The sequence below is a fragment of the Urocampus carinirostris genome, chromosome 6 (assembly GCF_059441175.1).
Source record: "Urocampus carinirostris isolate Australia breed hairy pipefish chromosome 6, RoL_Ucar_1.0, whole genome shotgun sequence".
NCBI lineage: Eukaryota > Metazoa > Chordata > Actinopteri > Syngnathiformes > Syngnathidae > Urocampus > Urocampus carinirostris.
Window position 1 is genome coordinate 5,487,307 of NC_142354.1, and position 24,275 is coordinate 5,511,581.

The 24,275-nt window shown below is 40.3% G+C and overlaps 1 protein-coding gene across 1 annotated transcript; it reads right to left on the reverse strand.

Moving 5' to 3' along the window:
• Positions 1-16,965: 16,965 nt before the first annotated feature.
• On the reverse strand, positions 16,966-24,275 carry lsm3 (LSM3 homolog, U6 small nuclear RNA and mRNA degradation associated). Its single transcript, XM_088337578.1, has 5 exons — positions 24,197-24,275; positions 23,661-23,729; positions 20,346-20,456; positions 20,146-20,241; positions 16,966-17,235 (listed from the first exon to the last, which is right to left on the reverse strand). The coding sequence occupies exons 2-5, from the start codon at positions 23,679-23,681 to the stop codon at positions 17,155-17,157; spliced, it is 309 nt and encodes a 102-aa protein (XP_088193704.1). The 5' UTR covers positions 23,682-23,729; positions 24,197-24,275; the 3' UTR covers positions 16,966-17,154.

Sequence of the window (24,275 nt, forward strand, 5' to 3'; positions counted from 1 at the left end):
CTGCCTGGTGTGTTCCTCGTTCTTCATGATTCTCTCTGTGCTTTAAACATACCTCTGAGACTAACACAGTGCAGGTGCAATTATACATAGACTTGATTACACACAGGTGGATTTAATTTATCATCGTTTGTCATTTAGATCAACATTGAATCATTCAAAGATACTCACTAAACTTCTGGACAGAGTTTGCTGCACTAAAAGTAAAGGGGCTGAATAATTTTGCATATTCATATATTTTTATATATATATATATATATATATATATATATATATATATATATATATATATATATATATATATATATATATATATATATATATATATATATATATATATATATACCGAAATCATTTTTCCCATTAAAAATAATGTAAATCGTTTTAATCCATTCCAACACCCTGAATGTTTACCTTGAATGTTTAACGTAAACATAAACTAATCCAGGCTAATCGTACGTCTGCGTTATCGTAATCTTCCGTACGAAAGATTACGCTAACATGAACATGTAAAAATTAAAAAATCAGGTCGTTTACAAGACATTTAGCACCCAGGTCTCCACAACAAGTGGTGCGCGGTTCATTGGAAAGGGGGCTCCGTTCCAACACCCTGAATGTTGGGCTCCGTTCCAACACCCTGAATGTTTACCTGAATGTTCAACTTAAACATAATGCTAACCCAGGCTAATCGTACGTTCGCGTTATCGTAATCATCCGTACGAAAGATTACGCTAACATTAACGTGTAAAAATTAAAAAATGGATAAAGAAAATAACTATGAATAGGATTTCTTACCTTTGTGGTGGTCAGCAGAAGGCGCAGGTGGACGGTGGGGTATTCCCTAGCAAGATCAGACACTCCACCTCCTTCATATTTTGCTATTATTTCTTTCTTAAATGCAATAGTTGTACGCACTACTTTTCTTTTTTCACCAGTAGCAACTTTGCTGCTTGCACTGACTTTCTTCGGAGGCATAATTGGGGGCTAAAACACTTCGTACACCTATATTAAAAGCGAAGGCAAAACGAAGCACGTCCGCACGCAATAACAGTTGGTCAAGAAAAGAGCAATCTACACCCGTACGCTGCTCAGCATCGCACCATAGCGTACTCACTCACGCATTACCGGCGTTCGAACTCCGATTTTTTGACCGAACAGCGAAGCAAGAATTTCTCGAAATTTTTGGTCGGACTCCGATTTTTTCGAACTGAGAGGCGATCGAAAACCGAGGTTCCACTGTACATCCATTATCTGCACCGCTTGAGATTTATTCACAAAAATACACAGTATTGATTTAATTACAAAGTTAAAATACCAGAACTATCATAAATACAGGCATATTTTTCACATACTTGTGTGATTATTTCACATAACATGAGGCTCACTTGGAGGAACATGACACGGCTAGCCCCAAACACCTTTTGAAAGCTGGGCAAAAAGTGAAAAGAAAAACGTTGCTGTTTAGTCACTCTGTGTCTCTGTAGCTTGTATTCTTCTGTGTGCTTCGTAGCACTCATTTTCTGTTGCATTACACAGTGCAGAGACATCTCGTGGCCAAATATTACATTACATTACATTACATTATATTCTTATATTAAAGAAATAAAATGATTGAAAAGCACTGTATCAAGCTCAACATCAAATCAGAGGTCTTTGTCAGGAGGTAGAGAGTTCGTCTTGGGATCAAGAGGTCGCAGGTTCGATTCCCGGCTTCTCTGTGTTATATGTCGAAGTGTCCTTGGGTAAAACACTGAACCCCTAATGCCCCCGATAGCAGGCCTTGCATGGCTGACGCTGCTATCGGTTAGGTAGTTTGTAAAAGGGAAAAGTGTGAAGCACATTGTAAAGCGCTTTGGGAAGTCTTCATTGACTTGAAAAGTGCTATATGAATGCAGACCATTTACATTTATATCATTTGTGAATTTTTTGTACAAAACTGACACGACAAGGTAACCTAATAGAATTAACAACAAAACATAGCTCTCATGCAGAAAACCACCTTACATCTTTAGGTGGCCAAAAAGTGTGATTTGAGCTGAAACAAACTTGTTTGACTTTTGGATTTTCCATGGTCTGGCTGGCATCAGTCAGACAAGCACAGCATCCTGAGAAAGGGATCCGGCATTAATAAAGAAAGTGGAGGAGGCCCACTCGGGTTACGTCTGGATCGGCGCACTGCTCCTCCAATCCAACCGGCTGTCAATCAACAAACGTCTTGAAACATTCCTCGCGGCGCACCCCTGCCGTGAACGCCATATTGCATGTTATTTGCTTAAACGCCACAGGAGGGTTACGACTACAAAAAGTCCAGCGGGGAAGGAAAGTCCGACTGCGTGCCTAAACATGCATGTAAATCGGCACACGGGGTGCGGCAGATTATGCATGTTATCTATTGATTCTACAAGAAGCTATGAATGGCTTTGATTGGAGTATTTTAGCAACAAATAAATTGTAAATGCATCAAAAGTTTGAGTTTTAGTAAACATCCACCATGCTGGATTTATGTCCACGGCATTTTTCTAGTGGGATGCAAAGTATTTACAGCAGGTGTTCCTTCTTTTAATTCCATGTCTGTCACTGCAATGCGTAGCAGCCCAGCAACGTGTAAGACAATTTTGGCAGCCAGCTGACACTTCAATCTACCAATACACTCTGTACAGTAACTAGACACCATTGTAATGGATTTACAACATGTTGGTCTGAACCGATCCCGCTCATAAGTTGAATGTTACCTGTACCAGCTCGGTAGCTATATGGTAGGGCGCCCGCTCCGAGACTGGGAGGTCGCTGGTTCAAGCCTCGGCCGAGTCATACCTAAGACTAACAACATTGGTACTCATTCCCTCCCTGCTTGGTGATCGGTATTAAGGGTTGGATTTGGGGGGTTTGGTCACCTAATGACTTCCAATACAGCAGTCGGGTCTAAAATGGCGGCGCCCTGTTTGGCTGCGGCTGCATCGGCTCGCTACAGTTTAACTGTACGGGTCAGGTGTATCGACATTTCGTTCTGTGTGCATGGTTACAAAGAATGACAATAAAAGTAAATTATTTTTCTTCTTCTTCTATAATTAATCAAACTTTACAGTTCAACGTAGTGTTGATAGTAATGTATTACTACATAGCCGAGCAAATCTCTTCACCTGGGGGAAAGCAGAGACCCCAAACGGAAAAAATGAACTATAGAACACGTTATGAATGTTATGCCCAAAAGCACTCGGCCAGGGGAGATACATCTGGCGACACAACCAGGTTCTGAAGCCTATTGCAGAAGCCATCAGCGAAGGCATCTGCAGGCAAGCTCGAAATGCCAACTGGGCAAACTACTTTTGTCAGAGCTGGAGCACAGCCAGTAGCAAGGTGTAATAAGGCACCAGCAGGGAGTTAAGCAATGGCTCAGGATTGACAGCTCTCTGTAGACCTGAAAAAACATCTGCAGTCCCCCCAGCACAGGTTCATCGCGGCTGGGTCGCCTGGGGGAACGTGACCAGGGCCAGAAGGGAATTTGCTCTCAAACCTGCAGATTTCTCCTTGGCTTGGGAATCACAAGTCGACCAGCATTTTCTAAGTGGAAGATTCAAGTTTTTTGAATATTTGCTTTTCTTTCAGAAAACAATATCATTATGAAGATTTTATGAATGAGTTATATGTATTATCTTGCAACTTATTCTGCATTGTTGTAAAAGGATACAAACTTAAAGCCCCAATGTGTATTCTGTAGCAACCATTACTAGTGTAAACAATACGAGCTGATTTTTTTTTAATTTGAATTGAGTAGAATTTTGTCAACACTTCTGATAAACAGGAGCATAACCGGATGTTTGACAGTACCGTATTTTCACGACCATAAGACCCACATAAGTTTCAGATTTTCTTCAAATTGTGCGGTCCGCCCTGCCTGATGTAAAACGGCTGACATAGACTAGCTTGGTGCCTGCTCCTAGAGGTCACAGGTTTGGCCCTTGGCCAAGTCATAGACTAACAATATTTTCTGGGGAAGTACGATGTTTTTGTGAGATCGTTCACATTTCCCACTAAACGCGACTTGTATGCGATATCTTGTGACTTCTATGCATCTCCTGTGTGGACGCGGAAAGTGTGCCTCTGGTGCAGAAGACGACATGTGATGTCACTAGCAATGTGTCCATTATTTGCAGAAGTACTCATGGATGCTAATGCCGTAGCGAATCTAGCAAGTTGTCCCCCCAAATATTAATCAAATCCAAAACTTCACTTTGCCTTCATTTAATGCTTTCTGTGTTTTCGTCCGCCATGGTGTGCTGATTTCCACATGGAAAAACATGGACACTTAGCAGACGCCACAAGAGAATTGAAGATTAATGAATCAAAGGTTTACAGCTGGAGGAAGCTGAAAAACGAACTCCGGCAAGTTTTTCAAGTAAAGTCATGTCATTGCTGCCGGACTTTTTAAACGCGGTCTTGTGAGTCGCCTGGTGTCAGAGCGTCTGCGAAACTCCCACTAGACTCTTTGTGATATGCCAAGTCCTGTGAATCTCCGTTTTTGCCTGTGTTTTGATCCTGTTTTATTTTCGGCCCGATCTGTTTGATTTTGACCACTCCTTAGTTCCGATTTCAATCCACTTCCGCGACCATCGATCCCCGGATCGAGTGTGCGCTCATTCTTCCTCTCCCCAATAAACTGTGAGTAACGTTACACGATTGGGTTCTCACTCCTGTTTCCTGTCCTGGTTCGTGACAAGTCAAGTCATAATTCATGCGTTTGTGCCTGGTCATCCTGGAAGGGGGATTACCTCATGTGCGGTCCCATCTCAAGGTTTCTTCATTTTCCTCATGTTGAGGTTTTTGAGTTTCTCCTTGCCCTCATGTAGGTTTTAGATCAGGGGATGGTGTAATAATAGTCTGTGGTTTGCAATTATCTGTGGTCTGTGCAGCCCTTTGAGACTCCTTGTGATTAAGGGCTATATAAATAAACATGACTTGACTTAAGTCCTTCACCCATGACTTGACTTTACTTAACTCCTTCACCCACAATCCAGTCCTTAATGCGTTCATCCGAATTGAACATTCAGTGGAAGTTATCAAACATACTACAGTTCACTTCCAGTACTATCAGAGTCACAGGAGTTACTTTAATCATCAAGAAACGATGACAAGCAAATGCAAATTTGTCCGATATAGTGGGAACTACTGGTGACAACATAAAAGGACAACTTCTCACCTAGGTGTTGCAATCTGGCCAGATTATCCACAGTATGATTGCCCTAGTACTTTCGTCTAGAAATATAGGGCTTGCGCCAAATTTTCGAAATGCATTTGTCATTTGATGTTCAGGTACAAGTACTTTCCAAATTTGGGGTATTTAAGGGCCCGGTCACACAGCCGTTTGCGGCTGAATCACGGCCAGAAATTTCTGCCTGTGAGGCGGACGCTATTGGACGCTTTGAGATCGCCATACAGACGAGATACAGCAGTGCTTAACACGAGGTCGGAAATTCGCGCGCGGGTGGCAGCGCGAAAAAGTTTTGCGCTGCTCAATTCTTTAGAGCGCGGGTACACAGCCTTTCACGGGCGTATTGAGGCTGAACCACGAAAATTCTGGCCGTGAAGCAGACGCTGTTGGGCGCTGTTGGACGCTTGGAGACCGCCATATAGACGAGATACAGCAGTGCTTTACTCGCGGTCGGAAATTCACACGCGGTTGGCCACGCGAAAAAGTTTTGAGCTGCTCAAAACTTTGAGCACGTGTTAACCGCGGGCGGCACGCGAGGTAAGAACGCGGAAATGACGCGGAACGACGTGCTCTGGCCGCAGCCAGGGCGTGGTTACACATGGGTAGGACGGGAAATTTCAGCGGGTAATCGTGGGTGGAGCATGGTAATAGCATGTTCTGCGCCTGTACCGCGGTGTCATTACGTGAAATTAGCGTGTTACGCGTGTGACGGTCAAACGCCTTTCTCCACGTATATACAGCGCGATTTGCCGAGCACACGTCAATTGTGCTCGAGACGTCAAGGGGTGAACGTGGATCCCCGTCACCGTAGTGACCTCGTCTTAATCCATTTTTATTTCTTGACATTTCTTGATCTTCACGGGACTGTGTCTTGAGCGGTTATGATTTCTACAGCCCGGTGTTATGCCGAGAAATGCATCCCTGCCGAGATTTGCATCCCCTCGCTACTACAACCACTTTTACATCGTTTTATCTCACTTTTATATCACTTTTAGGGAATGTAATGGCGAACATATAACCAAAACCACTTCGTCTTGCATTTGTTGGGAATGTAATACAACTTAAACCATTCCGTCTTTGTTTTTGTTGTGAACGTAATCGAACGGTAATGCACACCGTATATAAAATCCTCCCCCCCTCGCGTGAACGCGCATTTTGCTGCGCTTCCAACAAAAGCGATCGTATTCTATATAAAACGCTTATTAAAACAATAAAGCGAGCTAATTATAACAATTGGGAGATCCTAGTCTATATAACGCGTTTATTTAAACAATAAAGTGCGATTGTATTCTACAAAATGCGTTTGTTAAAGCGGATGAAAAAGTCACCAACGTCAATGCACGCTTCCAACAAAAGCGATCGCAGCAGAATGCGCGTTCACGCGAGGGGGAGGGGGGGGGGGGTTGCGTAGGAGTCGGATTTGGGCACAACACCGGCTCGGGAGCTTTTATACCCGTGGTCCACACGAGAAAATGAAGCGGAAATGACGCGATGAGGAAGCGGAACAGTCGCCGGCGTCTGTTTTGCGGGCATACCACCGATGAACAGCGGGTTGGCCAATTTTGCGCATTTTCCATCGCGGGCAACCACGGGCAAAAAAAACCCACAAAATTTTAGCCGTGATTCAGCCGCAAACGGCTGTGTGACCGGCCCCTTAGTTAGATGAGGGCAGGTGGGTGGTCAGGTGTTTCAAATTTGGGGTGCTTAAAGATGTTTTCCATGTGGGTCACCAGGGTGCACCTGCCCAAAACTCTCACAGAAAGTGGTGCCCACACGACCTAGGTGGCTATGGAATCCATGATTTGAGAACCTACCTGGCTAGAAATCCTCTAGCTGGCTGTATATTTACCAATACAACCACTAATTATGCAGTGATGAAGTCATGAGTTGCGTTTGAAAACTGGATGTTACAATGCTGGGTTAATCTATAACAGAGTATTTTAACAATAGTACAATGTCTAACAAAATCAGCAGCACTTTTAAACCATTTGAGACTCGCACAAAGAACACCTAAAATTGTGACCCAGTCGATAGAACAACACGCTGGTCTCTGCATGGTGCTGTGAGAGGAATTTAACCTCATTAGTTTTAGTGAGGACTAAGAAATAGCATTAGCATTAGCGTTACTGCTGGAGGCTTAAAGCTTAAAGGCTAAGATGGGTGGGGTATACAAGCCAACTGCTTTTTTGTGCTGGCACTTAAGAGAAGATCTAACCGCTAAATAAGAGCTAACAATTGGGAGATGATTGTTGAAGTTTGAGTTGATGATATCAACAAACTCAAATCAGGTTAAGACATAATTTTCTAGATTTTTCCTCTTTAAGTTCCTTAACAATGGACATGAAACATGAGCAAGTACTTTAGCTCCAGAATCTTAGCTCAAATTTGAAGGTCTCGACATCCTAATCAGGGGCTACTTTTTCATTTGTCCTCAAAAGTTTAATAGAAACAAAAGTTATATGGAGGACAAATCCTGCCATAGAAATAAATGTATAGACAAATACCTACAAATATATGCCATATAAATAACTGAACACAAATAAATCATGTAATAGCTTAATACGAAATAAAGGCAATTTATTTATTAATTCATGCATTTTTTTTCATTTAGTTTGTCATTTATTGCAGTATTTATTATGCCATGTATTGTGTCATTTTTTTCGTCATGTCTTTTGTCACAACAAAATGTAATTCAAACGAGGAGGCGGGTCAAACTGGCTGAGCTTTTCACCGATTGATTGATGCATGTAGTATCAGATTTCTTCATCACTGATCAACCAATAGGGGAAAACCCCAGGCAAGTGGGCCGCCTCCTCGTTTGAATAACATTTAAGGTTAGCACATTCACCTAACACGCGAGGGCACCCTGTTCGAGACTGGGTGGAAACATATGTTGGCCTGGAGAGGGATGGGCACCACCAGGCAGTAGTTGCCCAAGACAGGTATGGAAATGGTGCCCCTATGACCCTAGAGTTTAAGGGATCCAACCATCCAACCAACCAACCAACTAGTGACAAAATACACGACAATATCCATGACAGAATAAATAACAAATTACGCAAATAAATACACAACAAATTACACGAAAAACAACACCGCAAATAACACTAACAACTCGAATAACACAATAAAAATTTTCAGATTCAGATTCAGATTCAGATCTACTTTATTGTCATTCTAGTACACGTGTATACAGAACGAAATGTCGATACATCTGACCCGCACAGTTTCCTCGAATGAACAGATATAAGTAAAAGTTGTATTGTATTATGGCTACGTGTAGTATTTTACCATAGTGCCGATAGTGCAAGAGGAGTAGCTAACCAGATGTGCAAAATGGGCATTCAGGTTAACAAGTCAGGTAAACAGTAACATTAACACTGTAACAATAACGCTGTAAGTACAATAGTGCAGAGAGCAAATGTGCAAGGAGTGGCAAGCTATAAAGAACTGCCAGTAGTGCAAAAAGTCAGATTAGCAGCCGTTAAGGATTAAGGATAGATGCACGACGAAAATACACAAATAAATACACGCTTAATTACACGACAAAAATACATGATTATACAACAAAAATGCAAGAATACACGACTAAAATACACAACATTAATATATTACAAAATATACAATAGAAATACATGAATAAATACACGACAACATACATAAAAAATACAAACGACAATAATAGACCCATACAATTACATACAATTAAATACACAACAAAAACACACGACAAAATTAATTGCAAAATATATAACAAAATTACATGAAAACACAGCAGAAATACACGACAAAATACACAACAAAAATACAGGGATAAATACATGACAAAATACGCGACAAAAATACACCAATACACAAATAAATTCTTGACAAAAATACACATATGTCAGAAATACATGAAAACACAACAAAATACAAGACAAAAATACTCAGCAAAATCTGCAGCAAAATATGTGACGAAAATACAGGAATAAATACCCGACAAAAATATACAAATAAATACATGAGAAAAACACACAAATACATGACAAAAATACACGAAATAATACACAAGAAAAATACACAGATACACAGATACTTGACAAAAATAATATGAATTCACAACAAAAATACACAAATAAATATACGTCACACTTGACAACACAACAAAATACTTGACAAAAATAAGCAACTAAATATTAAAAATACACAACAAAAACACACGAATAAATGCTTGACAAAAATAAACAAATATATGATAAAAAGGCATGAATACGTGACAAAAATACATGAAAAATACACAAATAAATACATGAATAATTGCATGAAAAATGTACTTGACAAAAATGCATGGCAAAAATACATGTCAAATTTGCACAACAAAAATATGCGGCAAAACACAAAAATAATGATATATCAAAAATACACAAAAACTCGACAGAAAGACACAACCAAAATACACAAACACACAACAAAAGCAACAAAGAAAATACACAACAAAAGACTGAAATATTTTTTTTACAAAATGCACAAATACATTCCAAAAATGTATTTATTTAATGTATCTAGATATTGCATGGTTTATTTATTGTCATGATTACTGATGTGAATCACCTGTGCCCGCTCATTTGGCGTCAACCGCTGCGGGTTCTGATTGGCTCCCTGTCCCTATTTAAACCCAGTCCTGTCAATCCCCTGTTGTCAGTCCGTCTGCGAACCTCTGTTTATACAAGGCAAGCCTTTTTTAACCCTGACTCCCGCCTGTCCCGTTTTTGCTCCCGTTTGTCTCCGGCTACGACCTGTTTTGATCCCGACCACGTCTGCTCTCCCGTCCCGGCTTACGACTCGTTTCCAACCACGCTTTTGCTCTCCTTGTCCCGGCTACCGACCTGTTTTTCCGTCCCTGACGCCGCCATTGCTCGCTACGGAAGATCCACTTCCATATTTGGATCACAATCCGAGTGCGAGAACGACTTACTGTGAGCATCGAATCGCAGGCGCTGCCCTTCCTCTTTCTTTCAATAAAGTGTGAGAAACGTTACGTAAATGGGTCTTCCCTGTGTGCTGGTCGTGACATGTATCTGTTTATTCATTTTTGGTCATATACTTAAAGGTTTTAATCATACATTTATTTCTATATTTGGCAGGATCAATCCTCCATACAGTTAGCGCACATGCTGCACATTTAGTTTCATTTGGGCAAACACTAACAAATGCACCCAATTTCCTTTCTATATAAGTCCTTACTCATATTTGTTCTAAAGTCAGTTCCAGAATTGTTTTGTCAGTGATGTTCCTGGAAAGAAATGGAGTTTGTCAGAAGTTACAGCTGTCACACAGTCTGAATACTGGAGCGTGGAAGTAGTTGAAGAAGTAAACTGGCTGCCAAGACGTTTGTGTGCATGACGCACGTGTTTACAAGCTTTCATTCAAGGACACATTGCTGCCTTTGCATTGTTTCATTCCCTGTGCCAATGACTCGTTGACACATTTGTGCCAATTTCAGTTTCCGACACCTATTCTCAGCTAGCTCACCGTCACACTCTAAAACATTTATTTGCACTGCCCTGCAACAACGACCGACCTAGTGGAGTCGCCAGAGCTCCTCCCAACCTTTCAATTTACCTGCTGTGCCCATTTTTCTTGCTACTTAACAGGCCGGACCAAGCCTTTATGAGGCCCTAAGCAAAATTAGATTTGGGGGATTACTTGGTCATTTGCATACATACTAGGACTCATTCCATGTTCTTTTCTCTCGTTGTGAATACACTCAAAATATTAGAGATGTTTCCGTTGGAATAAGAATGTAAAACACTGTGAATAAGGCCAGGGAAGCAGACAACAGATTTGTAAATTTGCACAAAAATGATTTCAATTTAATATTTGTTAACGCGAGCAACTGGCCACACGGGAACGAATACATGAAACCTCAAAAGGCAGCCAGGCATGTTTTATGGTTTTTCGTCTGAAATGGTATAAATTGTATCTACAAGAGCTGACTGGAGTTGATTAACACTAAATATTCAAAGTGATATGAAAAAGTAGGATGCTGAAAATCCTCTAGGCTGTCATGATTACGCATTGCCCTCACTTGTGCCCGCTCGTTTTGCAACAGCTGTTGCTTGTTGCCTGATTAATTCCCCTCCTATTTATACCTAGTGCACCAGTCTCTCCCTGTCAGTCCGTCAGCAAACCTCTGCACACGGAAGGCAAGCACTTTGACTCTGGCTCCGGTCGGTCCCGTTTTCACCCGTTTTCACCCGTATACAACTCGTCTGTTTCTTATACCCCGTTTGACTCCGGCTCAGCCCGTTTTTTACCACCGACCACGAACTGATCTCCCGCTCTGGCTAATGGCCCGTTTTTGACCACCGACCACGCTCTGATCTCCCGCTCTGGGTCCTTCTCCTGTTCTGGTTCTGACAGTAAAATAAATGCCAGTGATCCGGTTCTCGCTGGACGAGGGAAGCAAGCTGCTCACGGGATCGGAGCGTGATCGGAATGCAGAAGTGGATCTCCCGGAGCGGACATGTGGTTAAACGGGCAAAACGTGTCAATAGCCGGAGCGAGATATCAGAGCATGGTCGGTTGTCAGAAACGGGTCGTTAGCGGGAATAGAATAATATATTTTTTACTTGGTCATGGTCATGTTGTTTTTGTAAATATCCACTCTAAAATCGCAACTCAACATATTAATCTTTTCTTCTCCATTTAAACTCGCAGTGCCACTACTGCCGTTTTGTGTCAACAAGGCTGATGCATCCCTATGCAGATCAGGTGATTATGTAGGCTAGAAAGAGAGGTCACCAACGTGGTGCCCCTGGGCTCCAGGTAGCCCCTTAAGAACACGTGAATAGCTTGCAGACTGGTTCTGAAAATAGCTTACCAGTGATGACTTACTGCGATTTTGCAGGAAATTTGATTCCTATCCGGCCAAAGAAACATTGACACGGATAAAATGAGACTGTAATTCTTAAGATTATATGCAAATCACTCTTTTCCCTTATGCAAGACAGATTTTTTGTTGGTAGACTGAGCCAATCTAGTAATAACATAATAATAACATAGTCACAACATATTAGAGCGCTCGTCTTGGGATCAAGAGGTGGCAGGTTCAATTCCCGACTCCTCCGTGTTATATGTCCAAGTGTCCTTGGGCAAGACACTGAATCCCTAATGCCCCCAATAAGTAGGTAGGCGCCTTGCATGGCTGACTCCCTATCGGTGTGTGAGTGTGTGTGTGAATGGGTAAGTGTGAAGCACATTTTAAAGCACTTTGGGAGGTCTTCATTGACTTGAAAAGCGCTATAAATGCAGACCATTTACCATATTGATAACTAATGATATTTTAAAAATGCATATTAAACTGGTAGCCCTTCGCGATAACCCAGAGGTGGGAAACCAGTTCCTTGACAGCTGGTTTCTCTTTTTTAAAGTCCCAGTGTGTGATATTTGGCCACTAGATGGAACTGTTGTTTATTATGAACAAAAAGTGCCACAGCAAGCAGCCAAACGCTAAAAGACCATGGTGGCAACTACTAAGTAGGATTCCTCTATGTAAAAGAAATACAAATATCCCGAACTATGTTTTTTTTCTATAAAAAGTAACATTGGTATGATACCTCATCTATTTTTTTGCCTAATATTCAAATCAATGTTTGTTTTTTTAACTGAATGAAAGTATTTTTGCACCACTAGGAGGCACTAAATATTACATACTGTGCCTTTAACTCAATTGATTTCAATCACTTTGTATCACCCGAGTTGAAGATAAACTTCCAAAAACATTCAGGACTTTCAGCCCTCGAGAACCGGAGTTCCCACATCTGAGCTTATCAGTAACAAAAAAGTAGCATTCAGGTTAAAAAAGGTTGGTGACCTGTGTTATGGACAAGACTAAAGAGAAATGGCACTCTCTCCTGGTCTATGTACAACATAGCACTGGTAGCAAAAATACTTCAACACTTAAAGCCGCAGTGTGAATTTGTGACCACTAGATGACACTGTTGTCTAATGCTAACGAAAAGCAGTGCAGAAATCCGCCAGACAAACACGGCAGCGCCTACTCGGTGGGATTTCACTTGGTAATATTTCACTTGGTAAAAGAAATACAAATTTCTCTATATTTTTTATAAAAATTAACATTGGTATGTCATAAATGCCAAAATGCCAAAATTCCGTTGAATGAGTTTGCCATTTTGACTCGTCTTTGAAGTCAAGTCATGTTTATTTGTATAGCCCTTAATCACAAAGAGTCTCAAAGGGCTGCACAGACCACAGATTATTGCAAACCACAGACTATTATGACACCATTCCCTGATCTTAAACGTATATGAGGGCAAATAATGCACAGATATTGTCAACATAAAATATAGTTTATTAATATGCTATAGAATAGAAATGTGTTTTAAGCTTGGATTTAAACATTTCCACTGAGGTTGCAGATCGAATCTCAGAAGGAAGACCGTTCCACAGCACCGGGGCCCAAATGGAGAACGCTCTCGAACCTGCAGATCTCTTCTTGGCTCTTGGGATCACTCGTAGACCAGCATTTTCAGAGCGAGGGCTCCGGACCGGAAAATAGGGGGAAGTTAAATCTGAGTCCATGCATAATTTTGTATATTACCAACAGAGCCTTAAATTCACATCTTAAGCAAACAGGGAGCCAATGCAGGTTAGCTAAAATTGGGGTAATGTGATCAAACTTTGTCTTAGTTAAAAGCCTCGCTGCAGCATTTTGTACCTGCTGAAGGCTCTTGATTTTGGACTTCGGGAGACCGGAGACTGGTGCATTACAGTGATCCAGACGGGAGGTAACAAACGCATGAATTATAATCTCTGCATCCGACTGAGACAGTATAGGACGAATTTTAGCAATGTTGCAAAGATGGAAAAAAGCTGTTCTAGTAATATTCTTAACGTATGTTTGAAAGGACAGATCAGGGTCAAATATGACACCTGATATTTTGACTGAGTCTGGGTTGTATTACATTTATCAACGTTTAGAGCAGTTTGTGAGAACAAGTCCTCAAGCCCTTGAGTGCCATATCTAACCTCGTAAACAATGTACACTATGTTGTTATCAATGACACTAAAGACAATTTTAACTTAACATTCAATAAAATACTCAGTGCAAACATCAATGGCAGTGTTACACAAGGGTATGTGAGAGGATCTTTGTTTTGGTTCGAGTATTTGTCAAATATTCTTACCACGACCGCAGGGAGCTTGTGACGCTTCTCACCATTTCAACGATTTAAGGTACTCAATTCTCGATCTCCCAAGATACTTTCAGGTTTTGTGTGTAATTCAACATCTTGCTGGGTTTGAGATTTTGTGAACAATGGCCAAAGTAAATGAGGTAAATAAAATAATCTTCACCTAAAAGGACGGTGTGTATTAATTGGCGTCTCTAAGTGGTAAAAAAATATTCAAGAAAAATGCAATATTGATTTTTATAATAAGCCAAAAGATATTAACTATAGTATAATTTTCAAAAATACTGCTAGGTCAATAAATTCCGACTTATTTTACAAAAGCCTTACCTAAAGGAAACTGACATAATTATCAGTCCTCTAGTTCAAAAGGGTGTGTTCCAAAAAAAAAAATAGCAGTGTCTGCTGATGACTGGACAACTCAAAAAAGCATTTATTTAAAAAAAAAAAAGTAGGATTTAGAAATCCTAATATTTTGATGCATGACTGTGTGGCATAGAGTCAACCAACTTGTGGCACCTTTCAATTGTTAATTCACTCCATGGTTGCTTAACAACATTCCACAATTCATTTACATTTCTTAGTTTTGCTTCACAAACAGCATTTTTGACATCACCCCACAAGCTTTCGATTGGATTGAGATATGGGGATTGGGCTGGCCATTCCATAACATTTATTTGTTTGGAACCAAGACTTTACTCACTAACTGGTGCGTTTGGGTCATTGTCATGTCAAACTTCCATTTCAAGGGCATGTCCTCTTCAACGTAAGGCAACCTAACCTCTTCAAGTATTTTGACATACAAACTGATCCATGATCCCTGGTATGCAATAAATGTGCCAAACACCAGAGTAGCATAAACATGTCCAGACCATGATACTTGCACCACCATGCTTTACTCTCTTTAATGTGTACTAAGGTTTGAATTCAGTTTAGGGGTTGTCTCACAACTATGATCGGTTGCACTGCGGACCCAAAAAGAACAATTTTACTTTAATTAGTCCATAAAAAGTTCCACCATTTTTCTCTGGGCCGGTTATTGTGTTCTTTAGTGAACGGTAACCTCTTCTACACATGCCTTTTTTTAATAGAGGGGCTTTGCGAGGGATTCTTAAAAATGAATTTGCTTCACACAGACTATTCCTAACAGCACTTTGTTAGGTTCAAGTCCCCAACATTTTTAATAAAACGCTCTGAAATAAAAGACAAAGAGAATCGGTTATTTAGAATTAGTTACTTTATTAATCATCATTATAAGGGGCCGCGGAGACCAAGCTGTTAGAATCTCCTCCTCGCTCGCTCGCTCTCTTCTAATATTCAGGTTCTTGGAGAAAAACAACTTGAGTTATGGCATGAACAGGTCAGGGTGTATCCATTGGTATGTGAGACAAAAGACAGGCTGTACATCAAAAAACACTCATGGCCTTGAAGAGCAGCTTACAGGCTGAGAACTCTTCAAAATGGCTGAGAACACATATAACATATTAAATGTCAACTGTAGGATAAATATAATTATACAATCCTAACACACTTACAGGTAAGTGCAGACCGTGAGCCTTTGCCCTTCTGGTTTATTCTCCGGTCTGTTTTAATAGTCGTCTTCCACGTGTCTCTGATTATTTCTACCCATTTTAAGGCATTGGATATTATTTTAACTGAACAGCCAACAAGTTTTTGAACTTCTTTATAAGGTACTTCCCTCTCCAATCAACATTTTAATCAAAGAACGCAGTTTTTCGGAGCAGTGTCTTGACCCATTCTCCTCAAATGCTTGTTCTTCCTGTGCTGGCTTAATCATCCTTAAAAAGGCGCCACCATATGTAAACTTCTTTTTTTTTTTAACACAAAGTTGATGAACTGAGATTGGTTGCCACACGGCTATTTTTTTAACACAACCCTTTGAACTATTTGCCTAATTGCAGCCTGTTCATACTAAACAGAGCTACAGTGGGACCTCGGTTATCGCGGAAATTTTATTTTTAATTTTTTTTATAATTAATTTTTTAGACCCAGGGGGGGGGGGGTGAAGCGGAAGCCGCACCGAAACCGCACGCCGGGAAACGAGAACGGCGCGCCGTGCTAGGGTCGTCAGCCGAGGGGGATTCCCCAGTTACGGGGGTCCCGCGCAAGTCCGCCGCCTTTCGCCCGCCGGGCAGCCGCCTGTCGTTGCGCCGCACTACTGGGGTCGTTGGACGAGCGGTCTCCACCCAGTTACAGGGGTAACCCGATCACGCACCCGATCATGAAAATCTGCGAAGTAGCGACGCCCCTTCAGAAAAAAAAAAGATTTAAATTTTTTTTTTTTAAAAAGTAACCATTACAGACCGCGAAGCTCTGAAGCCGCTAATGTCGATCCGCGAAGTAGCCAGGTCCCACTGTATTCCGGTTAGTCATGTAGCACTGCTATTATTTTGAACAGCACTGTAAGCCAGTCTTCAACTAAAATATGGTCAATATTTTTGTTTAGTTATCCTAACAAGTGTTTATTACATTTTTATCACGAGTGCCACGTCTCATCTTGTCGTGAACAATGTTGACAACTTCGTTATCAATAAGTAAAATCAATTCAAATTTTTTGCAATCAAAACAAATTTATTTGTCCTCCAGTAACAACTTGGGTAGCAATTATTGCTTTGATATTGAAATCGTACAAAAAAGGGACACAGAACAAATAAAAACCAAATCATACATTTTCAAAAAAAGAAAAACAAAAGTGTCGACTTAAAATAATGCATTTTTTACAGTTAACTGTTCTCAGCCAACACGTAGGGGCGGCGCTACAAGGACAACGCCATCACCTCTGACGAACAACATGGGAATGTTCCTCTTGGTAGACTGTCAAAATCAAGAACACAAACACAAAGATGACAATTAGCTCCCCTTTTAATGCATATTCCACTAGAGGTTGACATATAATCGGGCAAGCAGATTATCAGCACAGATATAGGTATTGGCATTTTTATTTATTTGATTATTTAGACTCAGATGAAACTGAACCTTTCTTTTATTATTATTATTATTATTATTCAGCCAGTATCAACCATCAACATGATATCTACCGCAAATCATTTTGTCACGCGAAGCTATCGACGTGACTCGTCGCCTTCGATCGGCGCCGGGTTTTTAGACCCAACTGCTGTGTTGGGAGTCATTAGGTGACCTCTCTATCCTGCCTTCCAACTCACACGCTAACCACCCCACACCTTTAGAATTGTATAAGCGACTGGGGGAGAGCCACTGAAGCAGGAAAAATAACATTCGAGCGTAGTAAATGAAGGCAGCTCAGCTAACTCCCGAATTTCGATACGACTGTGATTCAAGACCACGATAACAGATATTTTAAAAAGTCAATGGTAAAAAACTGTGTGTTTGATCAAGATATAGCACAAAATGTCTAGTTAATTTGTTTAAGCGGAGACCATTTTGGTGGAGCGTTGGTATATCAGCCCTTACCATAACATAACAGTTTGTCTATCAAGTGTGTACATTAGTGATTAAGAGCATAAAAACACGCTAAAAGGGAAGGCTGAGTGATTAGCTGGTACCATAACATTAGTTCGTTAATCTGGCCCTAATACAGGGGTGACCACACTTTTCAATCCATGAGCTCTGTTGAAATTTTGATGCACTCTTTGAGTCAATTTAAGTCATGTTTGTTGTATTGACGTTTTTATTTGTTTATTGTAAAAAAAATTATTGATATTTTTTACGCCAATTTTTAAGCTTTTACAGAAAATGAATATTAGCTCCAAAAATCAGTTAAAAATTACATATTGGCCGATCCTTGAATTTCACCAGTTATTCCCATGATACATGTACGGTGGCACCTCTTGATACGAGCACCTAGACAAACCAGAATTTCGATGTACAAGTTATTATTTTGCCTGCTTCACGAGATGTTCCAAAGGCTACCGCAAGAGACTGCTCAATGCTCATGACCGCAAACCGCCAACAACTCTATTCAGTTTGCACATGCACCGCCCACCGTCTGGCACCTAATTCCACACCCTTGGTTATACATGTAGAATACCTGTACTCTGCAGAAGGTCATTTTTGATCACACCTCTTGAATAACTTTTTATAGCATCTCCTTTTTGTTAGGTATATGTGGAAAGAAATAATAAAAAAAACAAGAGTGCGGTGTTTGTGTGAGTGAACAAGCCAAGGAGTACAATCAGGAAGCAGCAAATGCCGGTCAAAAAGCCGCGGAAAAATTTACAAAGCACTTTGCTGCGATAATTTCCAAAAAGGCTAAATTGTGGTAGCAAAAAAACAGCAAAGAGGACGAACCAGGAGAGCTGGCGTCTACTGTACAAAGGATATTAGAGAGGTGCTGGCTAAGTGGAAATAAGTTACTGTTGTTATTATCATCTTATTCGTAATAATTATTTTCTAATGTGCAAGTACTATTAGAATGTGTTTTTAGTGATCATATGCTGGCTAAGTGGAAATAATTTGCTGTTCTTATTATCATCTTATTTATAATAATTATTTTCTAATGTGTAAGAACTATTTGAATGTGCTTTAGTGATCATATAGGTGAATGGAGGGTCTGCATTTATATAGTGCTCTTCAAGTTAATGAAGACATCCCAAAGCGCTTTACAATGTGCTTCACACAATAACTAATCTATAGCAGCATCAGCAAAGCAAGGCTATACTACCTGCTATCGGGGGCATTAGGGATTCAGTGTCTTCCCCAAGGACACTTCGACATATAACACGGAGGAGCTGGGAATCGAACCTGGACCTCTTGATCCCAAGAGGAGTGTTCTACCTCCTAAACCAAAGGTTTCACTTTGATACTTTTGGAAGGTTGGTAACAGCCAATTAGTTTTAAAATTTTATATCAGGAAAATTCGCTCACTCCACGAGCAATTTGAGCTACGAGTACAATACTGGAGCAAATTGAGCTCATATGTAAAAGTACAACTGTACTCTATTATCTCATTCCGCAATCAAATTTCCAAACGACTAAGATAACTACTTCTATATCTCCTAACCTGCTAGCTAATCATCCTTTCTACCTGCTATCGTACTTCTATCACTAAGTATCTAGTAAAATGTATTGGTATCTATTAGTATGTTTTAGGGGCAGCACAGTGGTTAGTGCGTGTGCGGCACAGTTCTGAGGTCATGTGTGGAGTTTGCATGTCCGCCTCCCGTGCTTGCGTGAGTTTCCTCTGGGCACTCACCGGAGTCCTCCCACATTCAAAAAACATGCATATTAGGTTAATTGGCCGGTCCAAATTGTCCCTAGGTGTGTATGAGTGAATGAGTTGTCTATCTCTGTGTGCCCTGCGACTGGCTGGCAACCAGTTCCAGTTGTCCCCTGCCCACTGCCTGTAAATAGCTGGAATGGGTTTCCGCACGGCGGCGCAGTAGTTAGCGCGTGTGCAGCAGAGTTCTGAGGTCATGAGATCAAACCTCTTGTGTGGAGTTTGCATGTTCTCCCCATGCTTGCGTGGGTTTCCTCTGGGCACTTCCCACATTCAAAAGACATGCATTTCAGGTGAATTGGCCAGTCCGAATTGTCCCCAAGTGTGAATGAGCGAGTGAGTTGTATGTCCCTGTGTGCTCTGCGACTGGCTGGCAAACCAGTTCAGGGTGTCCCCTGCCCACTGCCTGAAGATAGCTGGGATGGGCTCCAGCACACCCACGACCCTACTGAGGATAAGCGGTGCAGATAATGGATGGATGGATAGTATGTATTCGTCATTGATAGTGAAGTAAGTGATGAATAAACCTTGTATAATTCTTCGTATGTCTCCTCGTCAATTTCCACAGTGGTCACTGTCTCCTCTACATCTCCCAGAATCATGTTGAGGTGCTGATCATATGCCTGTAATACAGCAGAATAACAAGTGTGGATGTAACTTGTACATTTCTTTCGGTGGATGAGTTTTTTTGAATGTATGCTCGGGTTTGTGTTTGCGTGTGTTTTACATGCAGTCGTCCTCGCAGCTCTCGATCGTTCCTCATCTTTACGTAGATTCTCTCATCCAGACTAAGTCTGATCAGGTCGAGAGGTTCTTCAACGGTGTTTGTGCTTGGTTGCTACACAGCAAACATAAAAAGATGAGAAATTAGGACTATGATAGAAATAAGAGTTTAAATGCACATTATTGTACTGGATTGATACAAATGGGTGTATTAGCTGATTATTGCATAGTGAAGATTCTTTAAAAATAAATTTAAAAAGGAAAGTACACAGGGTAAACTTGACGCAGACACAAAACGTTAACCAATTTTGTACTGTAAGGAAAAAAAATTTCCTTTTTTTCTTTCAGCTCTATTTTGCCTAAGATAGTTTTTTGAAACGCTATAACGTATAATATTTGAGAAGTGATACGTTTATTCTGTTAACAGCTTATGAATGATGTTGACATCAGGAAGATGTCAACAGGATATTCTGTTATTACGTATATTTCATGTTATGTCCGTGTTATCTGTTGATGCCCTTGGAACATCAATTGCAGCCTTGTCATCTTGGAAGGGGGATTTCCTCATGTGTGGCCCCTTTTCAAGTTTTCTTCATTTTCTCATGCTGATATTATTGCGTTTTTCCTTGGCCCCATGTGGGTTTTAGATCAGAGGATTGTGTAATAGTGGTGTTGTCTGTACATCCATCAATTAGAGACTTATGATTTAGAGCTATACAAATAAGCATGGTTTTACTTTTTAATATTAGACACCTTGCATTGGATGCTAGTTTGCTATCACTGTCAGACAATCATGTTGCTGTTCTCCGAGTTCCACACCCTTTAGGGTGGATCTTCTTTTGTAACCTAGGAGATTTAATATATATGTCTTCCGATGGAGGAATCTGCCACACTAAACTGTGGAAATTTGGAGGCCTGCCTCACTGAGATAAAGAAATGGATGTCACTCAACTTCTTGCGCCTAAACTCTGAAAAGAAAATGTTAGTTATTAGTCCATCTAAATGCCGTTACTTGTTCTCAGAAACTGCTCGAAACATTGAAAAATGTAATATCACCCAAAGTGACTCAGTCAAAAATTAAGGTGTCTTATTTGACCCCGATCCGTCCTTTCAAACACACGTTAAGAATATTACTAGTACAGCTTTCTTCTATCTTCGCAACATTGCTAAAATTCGCCCTCGGCTGTCTTAGTCGGATGCGGAGACTAAAACTCACAAGTTTGTTACCTCCCATCTCGATTACTGTAATGCACTACTCTCCGGTCTCCCAAAGTCCAAAATCAAGAGCCTTTAGCTGGTACAAAATGCTGCAGCGAGCAGGGTTGGGTAGGGTTACTTTAACTTGATTACTTTCAATTACTTATGGATTACTCCAATACCAAATATGCTAATAAAAGATAAAAGAAACCAAATATGAATAAAATTATGACTCACAACACGTAGTAAGCTTTCTCTCCTGGCTTTGATCTCTTTGATCTCCGGCAAAACTAACATAAAATGCGACAGAAACAAAATGAAAATAAATCCAAACAGCTTTGCCAACATAATTTTTCCATGTGTTCCGTTACTCCCCAAGTCTGCACAAAATTTATTAATTTTATTCAAATTTAGTTTCTTTTGTCTTTTATTAGCACATTTGGTATTGGAGTAATCCAAAAGTAATTGAAAGTAATCAAGTTAAAGTAACTCTACCCAACCCTGGCAGCGAGGCTTTTAATGAAGACAAGAAAGTTTGATCACATTACTCCGATTTTAGTTAACCTGCATTGGCTCCCTGTTAAATTAAGATGTGATTTTATGGTTCCGTTGGTAATATACAAAATCATGCATGGACTTGCTCCCTCATGTTTCAGATTTAGTTTCCCCCTATGTTCCGGTCTGAAGCCTTCCCTCTGAAAATGCTGGCCTACTAGTGATCCCAAGAGCCAAGAAGAGATCCGCAGGTTCTAGAGCGTTCTCCATTCGGGCCCCGGTGCTGTGGAATGCTCTCCCCCCGGAGATTCGATCTGCAACCTCAGTGGAAATGTTTAAATCCAAGCTTAAAACACACTTGTATTCTAAAGCATATTAATAACCTGTATTTTATGTTGACAATATCTGTGCATTATTTGCCCTCATGTACGTTTTAAATCAGGGAATGGTGTCATAATAGTCTGTGGTTTGCAATAATCTGTGGTCTGTGCAGCCCTTTGAGACTCTATGATTAAGGGCTATACAAATAAACATCATCATCATCATCATCAGCCGTACCGCTTATCCTCATTAGGGTCGCGGGGGGGCTGGAGCCCATCCCAGCCATCTCCGGGCAGTGGGCAGGGGACACCCTGAACTGGTTGCCAGCCAATCGCAGGGCACACAGGGACAGACAACTCATTCGCTCATTAATGAAAATAGCTTTGGGGGGAGGGCTTTTAGGACATGTTGAAAATTTTATATATATACGTTTGACCTATCTCTCAATATATCTATCCTGTTCTACTTGCAAGTTCAAAATCGATTGATGTCTTTTCTCTGAGTGGTTACTAGACTATATATTTAAAATAAATACAATGTAATATTTATTGAAGTATTCAAATCTAGAAGTGAATGCAAATCACCAATCAAAATGTATAAACGATTCAAACACCACAGTCCTTCCTTTGGCTAAGAATAAAAATGGTAAATGTACTCGCCGTTTAAATAATGGAAAACAATATATTTTAGTTGAATGACTATAACATTGTTTTTATGGTCTTCAAGTGGATACACAGCAATAAGAATGTTTGGGGTTTTTTGGTTTGAACAATTTTATTGACACTTTGAACAGCAATTAAACACATTCACAATTTCATTATATCATATTCTAACAATATGAGGTTTGAACATTTTTTTATCAACACTTTTAACAGCAATTAAACACATTCACCATATCATAACCTAACAAGGTTTCTGGAGAGGTGTTTATACGAATTGTTTCAATACGGGTCTGTTTAATATTAACAGATACATATACGTTTGCACTCAGTTACTTGGTCGGAATATCTACCATTGGAGCTTATAAAGTGATATATTCATTCGCATTCGTAGCAGAAAATTAAAGAAAAATCTACACTAATCGTCATTTGTCTGAGCACATTTTGACAAGCTAACGTAATGCTAACTCTTGCCCAGCATGTTAACCGGGCCGTCACAGGCTCAAGCGAACATAGAACGGACACATTTATGACACAAAGACACACAAACTATGTGACATCATTAACGTTTACAATTATTGTTGAAGGTGAAGCGTCAACACACGTTGTGACATGAAAGCAAAGCAAAAAACAATGAAACCACAGACCTGTTCCACTTCGTCCGCCATGATTTTGAGCGTCTCTACGTCAGTCAGACGTCATTGAGGTTGCCAGCTCTGTTAAATCAGGTCATGCAAAAGGTCAATAACATTTCTTAGGGAACTAAATGTGTTATTTTTATTGTACTTTTTTATTTTTCCAATTGAAATTCTCCATCTATTATGTGGTTGAATTGCACTATATCTGTTTATACATTTTGTTAAATAGGGATTAAGGGATGTCACTATGACTATGCCAACTGGGGCCTTGTGGCACTTTGAGGTTTTATAGATAAAATTAGTGCACTTTAACAATTTGCTTTTCCTCTTCAAGGTTTTCCATCGGTATCATACGAAATTTGAATTCAATGATTCCACCAAAAGGAAAAACATTTCAGCCAACGACGTTGCGCATTGGCCAATCTGGCAACTGGGTTTTATTTCGGCTTTCTGTTCGGAGTAGACAAAACCGATTCAGATTTGACATTTTCTTTTTTTTCTTTTTCACAGATTTAGAATAGTTGTTGTTATTGTCAAATACTCACGAAACTCCGTTTGAAGCATCAATTGATTCAATAATTAAAAGAAAAGAAAACATCCACGGGATAAATGTCCAGAATAAAT